Here is a 16,710-nt window from a genome sequence, read left to right as displayed (position 1 = left end):
GAAGGAAGGAAAGAGAGAAAAGAAAGAAAGAATAAGCAATTTTTTAAAAGGGCAATGATGCCCCACAGCTGGATAAGCTCCAAGCAGACAACTGGGTAATTCCCACGATGCCAAGCACCAAAGCAGGGTTTTTATAACAGAGAGGTCTGGCTCCCCTGCCGGCACCCCACACCATAGAGTTATACTCCAAGAACCACCTCCACTTACTGCCATGTACCTAAGCCCAAAGTGCTGCTGACTGCTTTGGGCTGTCATCTGTCCTGATTGCCGAGCCGCCATGTCAGGCATCTCTGTCTCTCGGGCACTGAGTTTGCTTTGGGGACAGAACAGTGAGTTAGGTGGCAGCCCTGCCTAGAAGGAGAAGCAGGAAGTGGTCCAAGAAGGCCTCTAGGGTGATCCTAATGTCAGGAAAGAGGCCATGTGGCCCGAGCATGCCAGGTGGACATGCAGCCAAGGCCCAGACCACAAAGCCCTGTGGCCCGGCTCAGGAATCCCAGCTTTCTTCTGAATGCATCAGTGAGTCATTGACAGGCTTTAGAAATGGTCCTCCTACAACAAGGAGATAGCAGATCATAGGTGGAGGATCTGGTAAAAAGGATACCACTGAGGAGATGATGGTTTCAGCTCAAGAGAGAGAGTAGCAAGGGGCCACCACTGTGTCAGGAGGACAAAGAACAGGAGCTATGAGCTCAGTAACCGAGACAGGACTTGGTCACCAGGACAGTGGGATGGGCAGAGCACCAAGAGGGAGAGACCAAAGGGTAACCTTGGACTCTGTCTGCAGCATCCCACCATCATCACAGCCAAGGGCTGAAGGAAAGGCCCAAAGGAATTCACCTGATCCAATCAAGCTGATCAAAACAAGGAAGGTAAGTGCCTAGAAGGAAAGGAAAGGGAGCGGCTGCAGAGTGCCTATTTAATTAGAATTATTTGTTTAACTGGGTCTTTTCTAGCAGGGATAGGTGGTAACCTGCATACATGATGGACAGGCACTTCTAGCTCTTCAAGCCATAAGGACCTATTTAGGAGACTAAATGCGCCTCGGGAAAACCAACAGACAATAACCACGGCGCAGGAAGTGCTGCATGTTAATGCCACTGCTGCCAGAAACGGTGCAGAAACCACTTCAAGAGGAGACAGCGATTGAGCCTGAGCTTAAAAGGACCCTAGCAACAGTCATGGAAGGAGCGACATAAATCCGCAGCTGTGAACAGTGACTTAACCACGGACGTTCTCCCCCCCCAACCCCATCATTTTGCCTCCCAGTGAGGTATGCAGCTGGCTCTTTGCTTCTCTGGACCAGGTTCCACACCATGAAGAAGAAAGATGGGAATATAAACCTGAGGAGTTCTTGCAACAAGTCGCTGGCATAAAAAAAGGGGGTAGGGTCTGTTCTGAGTGACAAAAGATTTGAAAGCCTAAGAACCAATTGTAACATTGCAACTCCAGCGAATCCTGGCTTACAGCCGCAACAAACAAGCACAGACAAAAACACAGGGAAAAGGTATTTTTCAAGAAATCAGGGAAATCAATGTTAATTCTCTGAGGCAAGAAAACAATATTGTAGTTATGTAACAGAATGTCTGTATCTTTCAGAGACACATCCTGAAGTATGTAGTGGGAAATGTCATGGTCACAGGGATTTGCTTCAAAGCAAAGAACAAAAGAGGAAAAAGAAATAAACATAAGCACATGTGGCAAAACCGTTAAGTTTGGGGGACAGGCACAGAGAGGTTAATTATACTATTCTACTGTTCTGCTTAATATAAATTCTACCACAGATTTTTTTTTTTAAGATTTTATCTATTTATGTGAGAGAGAGACACAGAGTGTATGTGTGAACGTGAGCAGAAGGGAGGGGCAGAGGGAGAGGGAAAAGGCTGAAATCCCAAGCAGACTCCCTGCTGAGCATGGAACTCCACATGGGGCTCGATCTCACAACTCTGAGATCATGACCTGAGCCCAAACCAAGAGCTGGAAGCTTAACCAACTGAGCCACCGAGGCGCCCCCATCGTAGATCATTTTAATACAGTTTCTATTTGAGGGGGAGAGAACATGAGAGAGAGAGAGCATGAACAGAGGGATGGGATAGAGGGAAAAAGGAGACTCCCCACTGAGCAAGGAGCCTGATGCAGGACTCGATCCCAAGACCCTGGGATCATGACCTGAGCTGAAGGCAAACACTTAACCCACTGAGCCACCTAGGTGCCCTGTTTTAATAGAGTTTCAAAGAGTATTCTGAGCAGCTGCCCTGGGCGGCTGACTGATGAACAACTGACCCCTGCATTTAGCCTGCCTGGGCCCACCGACAGCAAACTGAGGGCTGTGAGCCCAAATCAGTCACGTGACCACTGCTGCCCATTTCAAAGCCTGTTTCTTTACCTATACAAAGGGGATGGCAGCAGTTCCTACCCTATGGGACTGCCTTGCAGATGTGATGAATGTGAACATGTGATGAGCTTGGGACACACCTGGCCCTTTGACAGCAAGGATTCACACAAAATCAGCTGTCATTTTATCGCTCAGCTCACTGGGTCATTGTGCAGGCCAAAGGAGGCATTTCAGGTGAGGTATCTGGCCAGTGCTTTGCGCAGGGGAAATGGTCAGCAAATGTTAGCTATGGAGCACCGAGGAAGCCGGCCTCAGAGAAAGAGAGTTTGACAGCAATATGCTATCAGTGCCTTTAACTTTCAAAACCACCCTGCGAGATGAGAACTCCTGTTGCTGTTTTACAGACATGGATTCAGGAAGACCTAAATCTTGGACCCAGAGTTGAAAGGCTGTGAAACCCTGTGCCATCCCTTAACCTCTCTGAGCATCCTCAGTTCCATCTACCATGAACACTCCTCCCCACCCACACCTAAGCGACATAACTCAGGCACCATAGGCAGCGGAGAGGAGTAGTGCAGCCCATCCGTGGGGCCCCTGGCACAGACATCTCTCCCAGGAAAGCCACAGTCACTCCACATACCCAGCAGAGGCTGTAGTCTCTGCTCCCTCCTCACCTCACAGGTTAGTGTGAGATAAAAGAGAGCATTTCTATAAAGATGAGACTGTGAGGTACAGAAACACAGCGTTAGCAAACAGACGAGAAGGAATGCACAGAGTAGATGCGGGGAATGTGGGACCAGGAGGCAGTGGGAGCGGAGGTGGTGGAGGAGCCAGTGGTGGTGGCAGAACCCAAGATTGAACGGCATCCAGCCCCAGAGCCTGTGATTAACCCTGACTCTCTATGGTGGAAAAACTGTAAGACTCACGGACACAGCTGCAAGGGACCAGAGTCCTGGTATATTATTAATTAGCTATGTGACCTCTGGGGACAATGGGAGCAACAGCAGTTATCTCATTAGATCTGGCTGGTAACAGTAATGGCAGGTACCATTTATACCACGGTGTATTACAACGGACTAGGTCCTATGTCACGTCCTTTATTATCGAGAAAATGTAATTACTACTGTCCCCGTTGTAAAGACGAAGACCCCCAAGGCTCCAGGGCTGAAGTGACTTGATCTTGCCTATAAAGCCAGTGGGTGGTGAAGCTGTAATTCAAACTCGGGTCCCTCCAGATCTAAAAACCCAGGGCTTGCAGCCACACCAAGTGATTCTCAAACCATTTAGCTGCCTTGGGGCCTTTTCTTATCTGTGAAAATAATTGGATTGGATCAATGGTTCTCAATTTCTTTGTTTCCCCTTCAGAAGACCCGGGTCCCACCAGCACAGGTATAAAAAGTGCATTCTCACTAAGAAAGGCTGTCCTAAATCTCCAAGCAGTATGTTCTTTCACTTACCACTTCTAGTACACTGTTGAGAACACACAAAATGGCCATTTTTATGCTGATACCATTAGGAAAAAGTGGTACTAGCTGGGTACCAGGTGTGCAGGTGTCCTTCCAAAGCCGCCTGGGGAAGAACTTCTGGATTCAACAATCTTCAAAAGTCTCCTGGGCCAGGAGCTGTTGGGTATAGAACTGTTCTTCACAGTGATCGGGAGTGGGCTCCTTCCCCACGTGGCCCAATTTCTTGCAGCACTGCTTTTAGGTCACTGTTATCTGTTCCCTCCTCTAAATTCCCAATGCTCTAGCAGCTTCTCCCTGCAGGCATGTCACTCTGGGACCACTTGCCATGCCGCAGTCTTGCATCCCAAGTGGTGAGCCCCTGCCTGCCTCTGGTACCGACACTGAGCTGACACAAAGCAAGCCTCCCCACACTGAGGAGAAATGCCTGCTGGCCACTCAGAGCACTCAGCGGTCTGCATTTCTTCCAACAAGACATACCACCCACTCATCGCATGGCTCGAAGTCACTCCACCTCCAGAGTCAGAGGGTGATTCCTCCCCGGTGAAAGCAGCCCTTACCATTGCATGCCCTCTGACCCCCTTGGGGACCTACCTTCCACTGGACCCCTCAGGGACACATTACGAATTCTCCTCCTCCCATAAATATGATCAAATCACTCCCTCTTCAACCACCAACGTTCTCTCTCTCTCTCTCTTTTTAAAGATTTTATTTATTTATTTGACAGAGAGAGACACAGCGAGAGAGGGAATACAAGCAGGGGGAGTGGGAGAGGGAGAAGCAGGCTTCCCGCCGAGCAGGGAGCCCAATATGGGGCTCGATCCCAGGATGCTCAGATCATGACCTGAGCCAAAGGCAGACAATTAACGACTGAGCCACCCAGGCGCCACCAATGTTCTCTCTCTGAGGAAACTTCTTGAGAGAGTGGTCTATACCTGCTTCCTCAACTTTCCACACTCACTGCAGCCCTAACTCCACATGTAACCCAGCTTCAGTCTCCACAGCAATACTGGAAAGGCTCTCTCAACGCAACTCACATGTCCTTCAAAGCACAATCAAGAGGCCTCTCCTCTAGCCCTACCCTGGCCCGCAGCATTTGGCACTGCTGACCACCTTCTCTCAAACCTTTCTTCCCCAGCTGGTTCGGGAGGCAGCGTGGCATGGTGGGAAGGGCAGAGACTTCGGGGCTCTGACTTCATCCATCAGCTGCATGGTTTCTGGCAGCTCATTTAACCTGATTCCCAGTTTCTTCATTTGTAAAATGTGTAATATAATCTACCTTGCAGGGTTGCTGCAAGGATTAGTGATAATTTATGTAAAAGAGCCTGGCACATAGCAGATGCTCATAACATCATGGTGGCTGTCATCTTGTGGGACGTAGAACTCCATGTCTGACACTCTCAATCATCTGCTGGCCATCTCCACCTCATATGTGCAGGTCTGAAATTAAACTCACGACCTTCCCCAAGTGCCGTGGCTCACCTGAATTTTTCTCTTTCTCCTAATGGCACCATTATTCTTCCGGACATTCAAGCGCAACTCTTTCTCCAGTTGACAGCTCTCTTCAAGAACTCCCAACATTATCCTAAAGGAGGGCTACACTTGTTAGCCAGTCATCCGGGTCCTTCATGATGTGACTCCACTCTATTTTTATAGCTTCCCCACCCACTGCCAACAGTCACATGGGAGCACCTGGGCTAGGGTCTCTAGGTGCTCTCCAGGTGAAGAAGCCCCACCTTCTTCACGTCCTGCCTCCATCCTGCTCATTCTCCAAACACAGCTTCCACCAAGAAGCCTTCTCCCTCTCCCAGAACCTCCACTGCATCACTGTTTCCTGCTTGTGCATACACACTTCCCTTTCTTTATTCCTGCTAACATCTATTGGGTATCTATTCTATGGCAGACACTGCATCCCCAGCCCTTAGTGATGAATCACCCCTGATGAATCAGACCAGCAAGGACTTTTAGCTCCCAGGCCTTCACAGCCTGGAAGGGGAAACAGTCACAGATGCCAACAGCCACATGGTAGTGTAGCAAGTGCTAGAACACACAAGGGGCACAGGGCCTAGGGAAGTGCCAAGAGGGGGCGGCAGGTGATAAGGCGGGTGCCTAAAGGCAGGCTTGCCTTCCTCAGCTGCATCCAACTTTGCATTAAGTAGAAAAGCACAAAACCTCCCAGCACAGCTTGATGAATTCTCACCACCGAATCCACCTGTGGAACTAGCACCCACGTCAAGAAAGGGAACTTTACCCCACCCCACATATTTACCCTACTGCTACATATTCTCTTCATTACTCCCCCCAAAGGTAACCACTACCCCACTCTCTACCACCACAGATTAGTTCCGCTGAGTTCGAACTGCATGTGATATGTCCCTCCAATGTGCATGTATTCTTTTCTGGCCCTCCTGCTTACCGTTCTGTTGGGGACAGTCACCAACATTGCTGCCTGTGGCCACAGCCGGCTCATTCTCATGCCCGTCTGGGCCTCCACTGTGACGACTGCCATGATTTACCTATTTCCCTGTTGACAGCCTAGGGGCAATTGCGAATGATCCTGCAATGGACGCCCCACGGTTTTTGTTTTTTCGGGGAACCAACGGACACACTTCTGTTGGGCATAGAACGGCCGGGTCACAGGGTATGGTATGCCTGTGTTCAGCTTTAACAGACAATGGTGAACAGTTTTTTAAGGTGGCTTCTCCAATGCAGCCCCCTGCCAGCAGCGTGTGAGGGCTTGGATTAACCACGGCCTTGCTAGCACCTGGTGGTGTCCATCTCTCCCGTGCTAACCATTCTACTGAGTATGTAATGGTGTCACCTTATGGCTGTGACTGCATTTCCTTGACATGTGTGAGGCTGGGCCCTGTGCACATGGTCCCGACCAGCGGGCCACCTTCTCTTGTAAAGCAGGAGCCTCCATATTTAACTCCTCTTCCTCTGCGCCCTAGAGCAGCTCCTGTTTTCCTGAACAGATTCTGACTGACACCCCCAGGGACACCAGGCAGGGGGCTGTTTAGTACTGTCACTGAGAAAGCTGCAGGCTTGGCAGGATCACATGACAGTTGTTCCTTAAAAAAAGAAAGCCGGAGTAGAAGCAAAGAGAAAAAACGGGAAAAGAGCTGACTGTTCACATATCAATGTTGGGATGACATGTGCACCCAATGGGGGCAGGAACAGAGATTTACATTCTGGGGGAAAGAGCCTAAGATTCAGGAAGAACCCACATATTTCTCAGGTTCTTCCTTTCTCCCTGCCTCCAGTCTGTGACGCTAGACCCCCAAAACGCCCTCCCCACTTTGCAGTTGCTGAGTTTGGAAAAAGGTGAGACCATTTTTACAGGGCTGGCATGTTTGGTCATGGGAAGCCAGCACTCAGGCATCCTCCCACCTGGGGTCCTATTCCTCACCTCTCCCTCCCCTCCCAAACTGTGCTGTGAATTCCCTGATGCAGGAGCCACAACTGTCGGAGCTATCTCTAGGCACTGAGCAGAATTAAACGAATATGGAATTAGTGAATGGCTATGCATTTATTAAAGACGGGGAAAAAGGATAGAAATGACAGGAAAGAACTGAATACTTCTACATCAGACACTCGTAGACAAACGACCACTCATCCTCCAAACGACTGGCAGGTTAGTCTTCAAATTCCCGTTTCAAAGATAAGAAAGCTGAGGCTTTGGAACTCCCCTAACTTGCTCAGAGTCAGAAGGCTGGAAAATTATTGAGGCTGAACTAGGACTCCATTGCTGGTTCGTTCTCCACCACCTCCCCAACTTGGCCCCGTGGCTGAGGGCAGAAGACACACTCTTGGCCAGCTCAGTGGCTGTCAGGTTCAGAGCCACCTGGCACCTGGGCTTCTACCAGAAGATGGTAGACGCTGCTGGTTATGATGGGGCACAAGTCACCCTTAGTCCCAAGATAGCAGAATCCAAGGGGAGTAAGGGTGAAGTCCACTCCCAGTTCTTCAGTTTCCTGTAGGAAACCACAGAGGGCAGCTGAGCAAAGGCTCTGGGAAGCCAGTTAAGTTGGCAAGAGGTTCAGCAGCCATGCCTCTGACTGTCAAGATGGTACACAGCTTCACCCTCCTGGACCCAACACCCAACATACAGAAATGGAAAATGGCCCTGTCCTCTAAGACTATCAGGCATGTGAGAAACACCGAGTTGTGAGCAGTGTGTGGTCTCCATACTGTTTTGCCCAGAGCCCTCTTCTACCCTTGTGGATTGTGAATGACAGACAGATGCCGTGGCAGGCATTCAAGAAAAGCCCAGTGAAGCCCAGAGAGGAGGCTTCTGTATCCCAGAGAGCAGCCACCCACTGATGATAAAATCTATCTCAGCACGCATACGTCCGTGCATGTGTGCACACATTCACCCATTAATCCAAACCTGAAGCGTTAGGACTTGAAAGACAATTGCCAGTAACCACTGCACACTAGAAAGAGGAGCCAGCTCTTGCTAGGCACTGGCCCATGCCAAAGGCTTTCAGACATTACCTCCTCTAACATGCGGGTGCCTACGGAAGGCACCCGCATCTCCATTTTACAGACAAAGAAACTGAGACGTGAGGAGGCACGGTGCAGCCACAGAGGGCAGGGGTGCAGGGCCGCATGTGGGCCCTGGGCCAGCGTGAGCAGGTGCTGCTCCTGGCCCACAGCTTGTGTGTCAACACCATGTCTGGGGTTTGCTCCCAGGTGCCATAAGACCCTCACCAGGCCCCAGCACCCCCAGCAGCTCACGGCTCTCATTGATGAAAGGAAAAACACTCCTCACTTGGATCTTGCAGTGTGGGCGTGAGGAACAATTACTCAGGAAGATTATAAAGCATAGGAGCCCTACAAAATATGATTTCCACACTCAGGAATAATCATCTAGGGAATAAATACTGTAGTACAAAGGGGTCAAAATGTCTCCTCCCCCTTAAAAATGAGTCTGGATTCTGCACAGGATTTCCCTACCTGCCAATCACAGTGGACCAGCACTCGAAAACAGTGTCCTCCAGGCAGAAGGGCAGCAGGGTCCAGCTGAGAGGCCAGTGGACACAGCATGGCGCCCCCACGAGCCCAGGCCTCTGTGCCCTCCATCCCAACCTTTCCTGGCCCCTAACCATGCTCTCAACTATTTTGGATGGTCGACGATGATTCAGCAGCTATTCCAAGTTTCCCCTAGAACAGGTTTCCACCATCAATTTCTAAACTTAAGAGGAAATGGGAAAAAAAAGAAAAGAAAGGAGACTGCTGATTGGAAGGCCCTTAAGCTGTGTGTACAGAAGCTGAAAATGTCAAGGTCTGAGAGTATTCAACAAATGAAAGCAGAATTATATAAAAGCAACAGCTAATAAAAAAGATTGTCGGATGCCGTGTTCTTCATCTTCCCAACCATTACGGGAATAAAATTATCCACGGAGAAGATGGAAAACCTTTCTCAAGACTGGTACAATTAAGCCTTAGGACGGTGCCTCCTTGCTCCCTCTTCTCCAGCGCTGCCCCTTCCCCCCCACCCCCCTCACCCCATCTCCCTCACCAAACTCTAGTTCCCGGGATGTTGGAGGTGCTTTCCTTCTGTATGTTATCCAGCAAAATCCTAGTATTTAAGAGTCAGGCAGGTGATCATGTTTTTGCACCTCTTCTGGAAGCATCCAATAACTTCATAATCATGCAGAAAACCTCATTTTATAAAAAGCCCACATCTGCGCATGGAAGGAGTTGAGGCTTCCCTGTAGGTTGAAGGGGAAGAACAGATGAGAAGGAAGGGCTCATCCAGGAGAATCTCCTTTCAGCAGAGAACTGGGCTGAAGGAGGAGAACCACAGTGGGGATGAGAAAGGAGAGTGACAAGGGGAAAACAGATTTGAGACAAAAACCCCCCCCCAAAACAAAAAAAGCACTGTAAGGCTACTGCCCTTCACTCCACGCAGACACACGCACACATGCTTCCAGGAGTCAAACCAAGAGAGGGAAAAGCAAGAGGAGCGCAGCAGGAGACCGCAGAATTGCACACATAACAACACAAAAAAATCTGCGCTCACGAACATATGGGCAACTGTGATAATTAGAGCTACGGCTTGTGGAATGTTTTTACCCTTTTCCAGGATCTCAAATCACAATCCTTGTCATTACAGCTACAGTCAAACCTGGGCAGGAGGCTGTTCCAGGAAACCTCTCCTTGTTAAGGACCACCTCTATAAGTGGCTCGGGGTACCCTGCTGACCTTCAGGACAACGCTTCCACCAGCGGGCGGTGCTGGGTATTCACAAGACAATTCTGGCCATCCCCTAAATACCCCACAGGAGGTGGACTGGAGTGTCCCGGGAGCAAGGAGGAGCATCCCTCCTGTCCCTAAGGCCTGGAAATCCAGAAATCCACATTTCCATCAGCCTCCCCTGTGCCATGCCACAGGAGAAAACCCCTACAGAAATCAAGCCCCTCAGGCAAACTGTCAATTTCAAAGCTCCAAAGCGTGACAAACAATTCATGAAGATTTGCCTGCAATAAGCTGATGGCTCAGGTTGCCTGGCATGCAGTCTCAGGCAGGAGGAAGAATAATTTTTTTTAAACCTCCCAACCATCTCCTTCCATGTTTTAAGCCGTTTCTTTGAAAAATCTGTCATGATCAACAAATTAAGCACCCCCCCCAAAGTAAGCAAGTTACCAAATGAATTTTCAAGAGTCGTTGTAGGCGTTAAAAGAAAAGGAAAAAAAAAAAGGGAATGATGCTATGTCTTTCAATCTCATTCATTTCAAAGGCTTATCCCTAGAAAAGTAGGGAGTGTGTAGCCATGGTGCACTTTGATCTCCCCGACTCCCAGGAGAAAATCAATAATACGACTTTAATATATTTGTACAGCAAGACTTCACGTTATTATTATTTTTATCCAACGCAGCTTAACTAAAGTCAGAAAAGGTAGGCTAGGTCTCAGCACCGCCCTGTGGTGAAAGTGATTTTTTTTTTCTAAAAGGGAACTATAGCACAGCCAGCCAGCCGCATTCACAAAAAGCGGGCCAATTAAAAACCAATTATCTCTGTGAAGACAACTTGTAGAAAGGGTGGGGGTGTGGTGTTTGCCAAGCACAGGAGGGCAGGTCCACAGCAGGGCACTGGCTGCTGGGGCGAACAGGGGAACCGGGAGTGCAGGCTCCTCTCTCCCAACCAGTGGCAGTGGACTCTGGTCAGGGGCTTTCAGGACCTGGCTCCCCAGGGCAGCTGACAGGAGCCTTACCTTCCTCTCAATGCGCTCCTGCTGCTCCTTACAGAAGGTGTCACGGCGGCTCAGCTCTGCCTCCAGGCTCTCCAGCTCCCTGGCCTAGTTGGAAGAGAACAAAGCCCACGTTAGCCGGCAGCAGCTGGGCTGAGTGTGAGCTGTGGGGAGAACCAAGGGGGTTCTGTTCACAGAGGCACTGACCCTGCGAGAAGCAAAATCATGAGTTGATAACCCATGCTATGCTAGACCACTTATGTACCCTGAAATGCTTAGTTTCCACCAGAGGGCTTCGAGGTGGGTAGCTGCTAGTCATTTCACAGAAGGCCAGCACTCACATTTACTGAGTGCTGTGTGCCAAGTACTGGTCCAAGGGCTTCCCACAGACTTTCTCACTTGACCCTCAAAACACCCTGGAAAGGCAGGCAGAGGTATTATGATGCCGCCATAGGCGAAGAAATGGAGAGGCTAAGTGACTATCTCAGCTCACAGCTATGAGGGAGGAACTAGGGTTTGAGCCCCAGCAGGTGCAGGGCCTGACCACAGAGCTGCACTGCCTCCAGGCCACACAGCCTGGAAGGGCCAGAGCTGTCCCCTGGCCACAGAGTTCTCACCCTGGCACCAGACCATGACACAGACTCACACATGAGGTCCCAGAAGCGGGGATGCCAGACTGCCCTTCTGGAGAGGTAAACTCTCTGCTTCAGTGGTCAGATATCCGAAAGGTGAGCAGTGTCAGAACCCCAGAATCCTAGAGCTGGAGAGGACAGCTATCCCCTCACCCACCTGATAGGGAACAAACAGAATGGGTGGTACACATGGCTGAGGACACCCTCCTCCCCAAGGTTACAGTTAGGCTGAGGGGCTTGGCTAATCAGGGCAAGTAACCTGGGGCTAGCATACTTGCGGTTGAACCTGCCCACCCTTAACTAGTTGGGTGAGTGAGTTCCAGCTTACATGGGTACCATATACAAGCCTAAAGCAGAAGTGCCTGACCCACAGGACTGTATGGAAGGCTAAGGAAACCCCTGCAGAAATGGGTGGGGTCACAGCAGGCCTCCAGCAAGGGATACTGCATCCCAGCAGTGTCCTGCTGCCTGGGACACCCATGGCCCTGGAGTCTCTCAGGACCTCTGCAGGATACAGCCCCAAGGCCTGCCCCCACGCAGGATCTGAGAAGCCCAGAGGGCTGGCTCAGTGCTCGTGCAGAGAAGTAATGCCCTCTGATCACTGTCCACCCCATGGAAGGGCCCAGTGAGCTCCAGCCCCATTTCAGGCTCCCGTTTCATTTAACTATCATGACCCCAAGAGCACAGAGCTAGTCCATGATGGAGGCCAACCATGGATGTAAGTTGCTGAGACTCCAAGTCCTGAGCTGCTTCCTTCAGACCACACCATGGTGTCGGCATGTGGGTTTGAACTGTTCAAAAAGACTGAGAGAACAAAAGCCAATGTTTTTGAAAGCCCATTTCATTGGCCATGCTGCTCCCCGCCACCATGTGAAAATTTTCTAAAGCCCAGCAAGGGGCCAGTAATGAAGAGCCAAGCACAGGGTGGCAGCGACTCCCTGAGGAAAGGCTTGGGTTTAGCGGACTTGGCTGTGCTCAGGAAGACCTGGCCGGCAGGGCTTGGGTGCCGGCTGACAACCTGAGAGTCACGCTCCACTACTGGCCCCACCACTCACTGGCCTGTACGCTTGAGCAATTTGTTATCCTTTTCTTGGGTATGTCCCCCTTACCTGCAGAAAGGAGAACAGAGCAGAAACTTGGCTCCTGAGGCTGCTGTAGAAGATCTAAAAATGCCAAGAAGGCTCCTGGAATGGCTGTGGAATGCCAACACTTCAGAAAAGCTAAATACAAACAGTGAGACTGAATGCTGGGGATTTCTCGCAGGATTTTTCAGAGCACGATGCCTAGGCAGTGTCCCAGGAATGGGGGCATGGCTAATCCATGCTGGGCCCTGCGCAGCCATCTGGGGCCCCAACCTTCACCGTCCCTGGTACGATCAGAAGAGAAACGGTCTGACACAATGAAGCAGCCAGTGCAGGAGTATCTCCCGGGGCTCCGGACTTGCCATCTTCTGGCCAACAGTCCCAGCCACCCGGAAAGATGACATCTGAAAGCAAAACTGCCACGAGGCTCTTCTGCTGCCATTCACTTGAGGTCAGCAGGACAGTAGATGAGGAGGCCACCCTCCCTCCCGCGGACACATCAGGCTGCTTCCTCTGGGCAGCGGCTCCAGGGATGCTCAGCTCATGGTTCCTGGGCCTGAGCCAGCATGGGAGTCTGTCAGAAATGGGATGCAGAGCTAAGGCTCCGGACAAAGCTGCCCAACCATGGAGGCTTCCTCAGTTCACAGAGAGACAGTTCATACACAGGAAGAAACACTGAGGATATGGAGGTCTCCTTTTACAGCCATGTCAATCAGCAACACCACTTAGCTGATAGCAAGCAAGGACATGATTAACTGTTTAGAGGGCTAAGAGTCTGTCTCACCCCCTGTGAAGGAAACTCTGTGAGAAGGGCCTGGCCTGCCTCGGCGTATCCCCAAAGCCTTCGCCTCCATCACAGCAAGCTGGCAAGGTGGCAGGCTCACCGGCTCTGCCCAATCCACCAACAGGCACCACCAACTCACCCTGTTCATCTCTGAGATTTATAATGAAACCCGGTGAGTAACAGTGGACAGGAGGTGACAGGAGGGGAAAAGGGGCTGTGGCAATGAATGTGATACCAACGCCTGGCTGTCAGTGCCTGGCCAGGAGCAGGGCCTCCACGATGCTGCTGCGGTGAATGAAGACGGGCCTCAGACATCCTGGTCACTCTGCACAGCTGCCATCATCCAACACGTGCCTCCCCGCACTCAGGTGAGGCCACGCGGCAGGCACCCCACAGCACGGCCGTGGAATTAAGGAGGTGTCGGCAGGCTTCACTGACTGATTCGGTAATTTACCAGAACATTATTGGGCGCCTACCATGTGACAGACACTATCGCAAAGGGGTTGCGGATACAAAAGGGAAATGAGAAAGAGTTTCTGTTCTCGTGGAGCTTAGATCCTAGTGGGAGAGACAAATGTGTGTGCAGAAAAATAAGATAATTTTAGAGAGGGATATGTGTTGGGGAGGCCACGGGCAGAATAACTTGTGGGGTAGCGGGTTGTTATTTTCTCTAAAGAGATTTCCAAACCAGGCTTCTGGGGAAAAAAAATACTGAGTAAAGTTTGCTGTCTCCGATAACAAAGGCAAAATATCACCGTTATGTAGATCTACTTGGTGGATTACAGTCTTTGAATGGGGAATTGAAAGGAATCTTCAGTGATTTAGTCAAGGACTTCCTCTAGTCAAGAGAGCACAGTGAGTGCACACTTTGATGCATCTTCCCTGCTCTAAACACATAGCAAGAAGAGATAAAATAGAAGAACCAGAGACCAAAGACACATGGCCAGGTTCAAAAACAAGATTAAAACGTCCAACAGAACAGGAATGCAAAGCAGTAGGTGAGGCTGGAGCCACAGGCCTGCTGGGCTCTGGGTCCAGAGTCAGTGGAGACAGCCAGAACAAAGCCTGCCCCATAGAGCAGAAGGACTGGAGCCAGTCTTGCCACCTGGAACCCAGGGCTCCCCCGGAATGAGAAGCTGACAAAAAAAATTCCAGAAGACTCCTGTGTAGGGCTGAGGTTCAGTCCATGGTCTGCAGCTTCAGTCCACTCAGCCCCAGGCTACAAATGAATCAAGTCTCCTGCTCAGGTTCCAGCTCTGCAGCACTAGTACCACCACGGGGAGGGGCCTCAGAAGGCCACATTCACACGTGTCCCTGAATGTGGGTATAGACCACCAGAAAAATACTAGGCAGGGAGAAACAAAAATGACAGAGAAAGCAAAGCAAAGCAAAACAAGACAAAAATCAAACTTCCTACTCAAAATGTACCTGCAAACCAAATCCCAAATAGAAGAAATGTGATGCTTAGAAATAAATCAGCAATAAAATCAGCAACTGGAATAGGAATTCACTCCAGATGAAATTAATGTTATGGGATATCATGACAAAGGATTTTTAAAAACTTTTTATTATGCAAAAATAAAACAAAAGACAGAATAATTTAATCAAACTCCAGATAGCCATCACTAAGCTCCAAAATTTATAAACTAAACGAAATCTCGTTTCACCTATATTCCCTACCTCCTCCCTACCCCCAAATTTCTTACAATAGATCATTTCACCAGTACATACTTCAATATATTTCTCTAAAAGATAAGGACTTGTATTTTCCTAAATCAAACCACAGTACCACTGCATACCCCACCAAATTAATTCCCTAACATATCAAATATTCAGCCAGTGTTCAAATTTCCAATTCATAGAGGATTTTACTTTTTTTGTTGTTGTTTTTATTTATTTGAGAGAGAGAGGGAGAATGGGGGTGCAGAGCAAGAGGAAGAGGGAGCAACAGACTCCCCACTGAGCAGGGAGCCTGATGTGGGGCTCCATCCTGTGACTCCAAGATCATGACCTGAGCCTAAGGCAGATGCTTAACTGACTGAGCCACCCAGGCACCCCAATAAGGGATTTTAATAGTACATGTTTAAGGTACTCAAAAGATAAATGAATTTCCGATTTAAAAAGAAAAAATCATGAACCTGGAACAGGAAAACCCCCAAACAGGTAAATATTATGAATTTAAATTTCTTCAAAATAAAAAATAAAATGGATAAGACAAACCCTAAATGGAGGGCAGTAAGGCGGAAATTAGGAAATTAAAATTCTGGACAGAAATGTGATCCCGAATGTTGCAACAGAAGATAAAGATAAAATGTACAAAAGAGGAGCTGAAAAACTTGAAAGACAAACTGACAGACTCCAACCAATGTCTAAGAACTATTTCAGAAGAAGAGCCAAAAGGGATGGCAGAGAAGAGGAGGTGGAAGAGGAAGACACAGGAGGGAGAAGAGAGGAAGGAGGAAGATAGATGTTAGAGCAGAAGGCAAGGGAGGGCAGGGGAAGGTAGGTAAAATGAGGTGGGGAAGGGAGCAAGATGTAGCAATAAGGAGAAAGTTGGGGTGGGGGCTGAAGGTCAATGAGGGGAGGAGGAGAAGATATAAACAGAAAATCCCAAATAAAATTAAAAGTAAGTCTGTTGTCACAACAAATATGTGCTAGACAGCTTTTGACATGGTCCCCAATGATCCCATGTCCTGATACTCACGTCTTTGTGTGATGCCCTCCCCTTAAGTATGGGCTGCACCTAGTGACAGACTTCTTGTGGGGGGGGGGCAGAGGGAGAGAGAGAATCTTAAGCAGGCTCCGTGCCCCGTGCAAGCTGACAAGCTAACAAAGGGCTCCATCTTACCACCTAAGACCTTGACCTGAGCCCATATCAAGAGTCTGAGGCTTAACCAACTGAGCTACCATGGTGGCCCCTATGACAAACTTCTAACGAACAGAATCTGGCAAAAAGTGATAGAATTTCACTTTCCAATTGCAAAGAAATAGTGATTTTTGTCTTGCTCATCCTCTTTCCCTTGCTCACATTAAAGAAGCAAGCTTCCATGTTGTGAGCTGCCCTATGGAGACGCCCACACCGTAAAGAACTGAAGGAGACCTCCAGCCAATAGCCAGACCTCCAGCCAATAGCCATCATGCCAGCAGATGCATGAGGGAGCACGGAAGCATGAGGGAGCACGGAAGCAGAGCCACACTGAGCCCTCAGATGAGACTGCAGCC

At 49.5% G+C, this 16,710-nt stretch overlaps 1 protein-coding gene across 1 annotated transcript in view; it reads right to left on the bottom strand.

Moving 5' to 3' along the window:
* The window catches only part of CHCHD6 (coiled-coil-helix-coiled-coil-helix domain containing 6), a 241,708-nt gene that overhangs the window by 101,311 nt on the left and 123,687 nt on the right, over nt 1-16,710 (bottom strand). Inside the window, exon 5 of the mRNA XM_080800304.1 lies at nt 11,015-11,098. Within this exon, the coding sequence (XP_080656430.1) occupies nt 11,015-11,098 (84 nt within the window). The remainder of the gene's footprint in view (nt 1-11,014; nt 11,099-16,710) is intronic.

The sequence above is a fragment of the Martes martes genome (assembly GCF_963455335.1).
Source record: "Martes martes genome assembly, chromosome: 1".
Taxonomy (NCBI): Eukaryota; Metazoa; Chordata; class Mammalia; order Carnivora; family Mustelidae; genus Martes; species Martes martes.
This window is presented reverse-complemented; position numbering and strand designations above follow the sequence as displayed.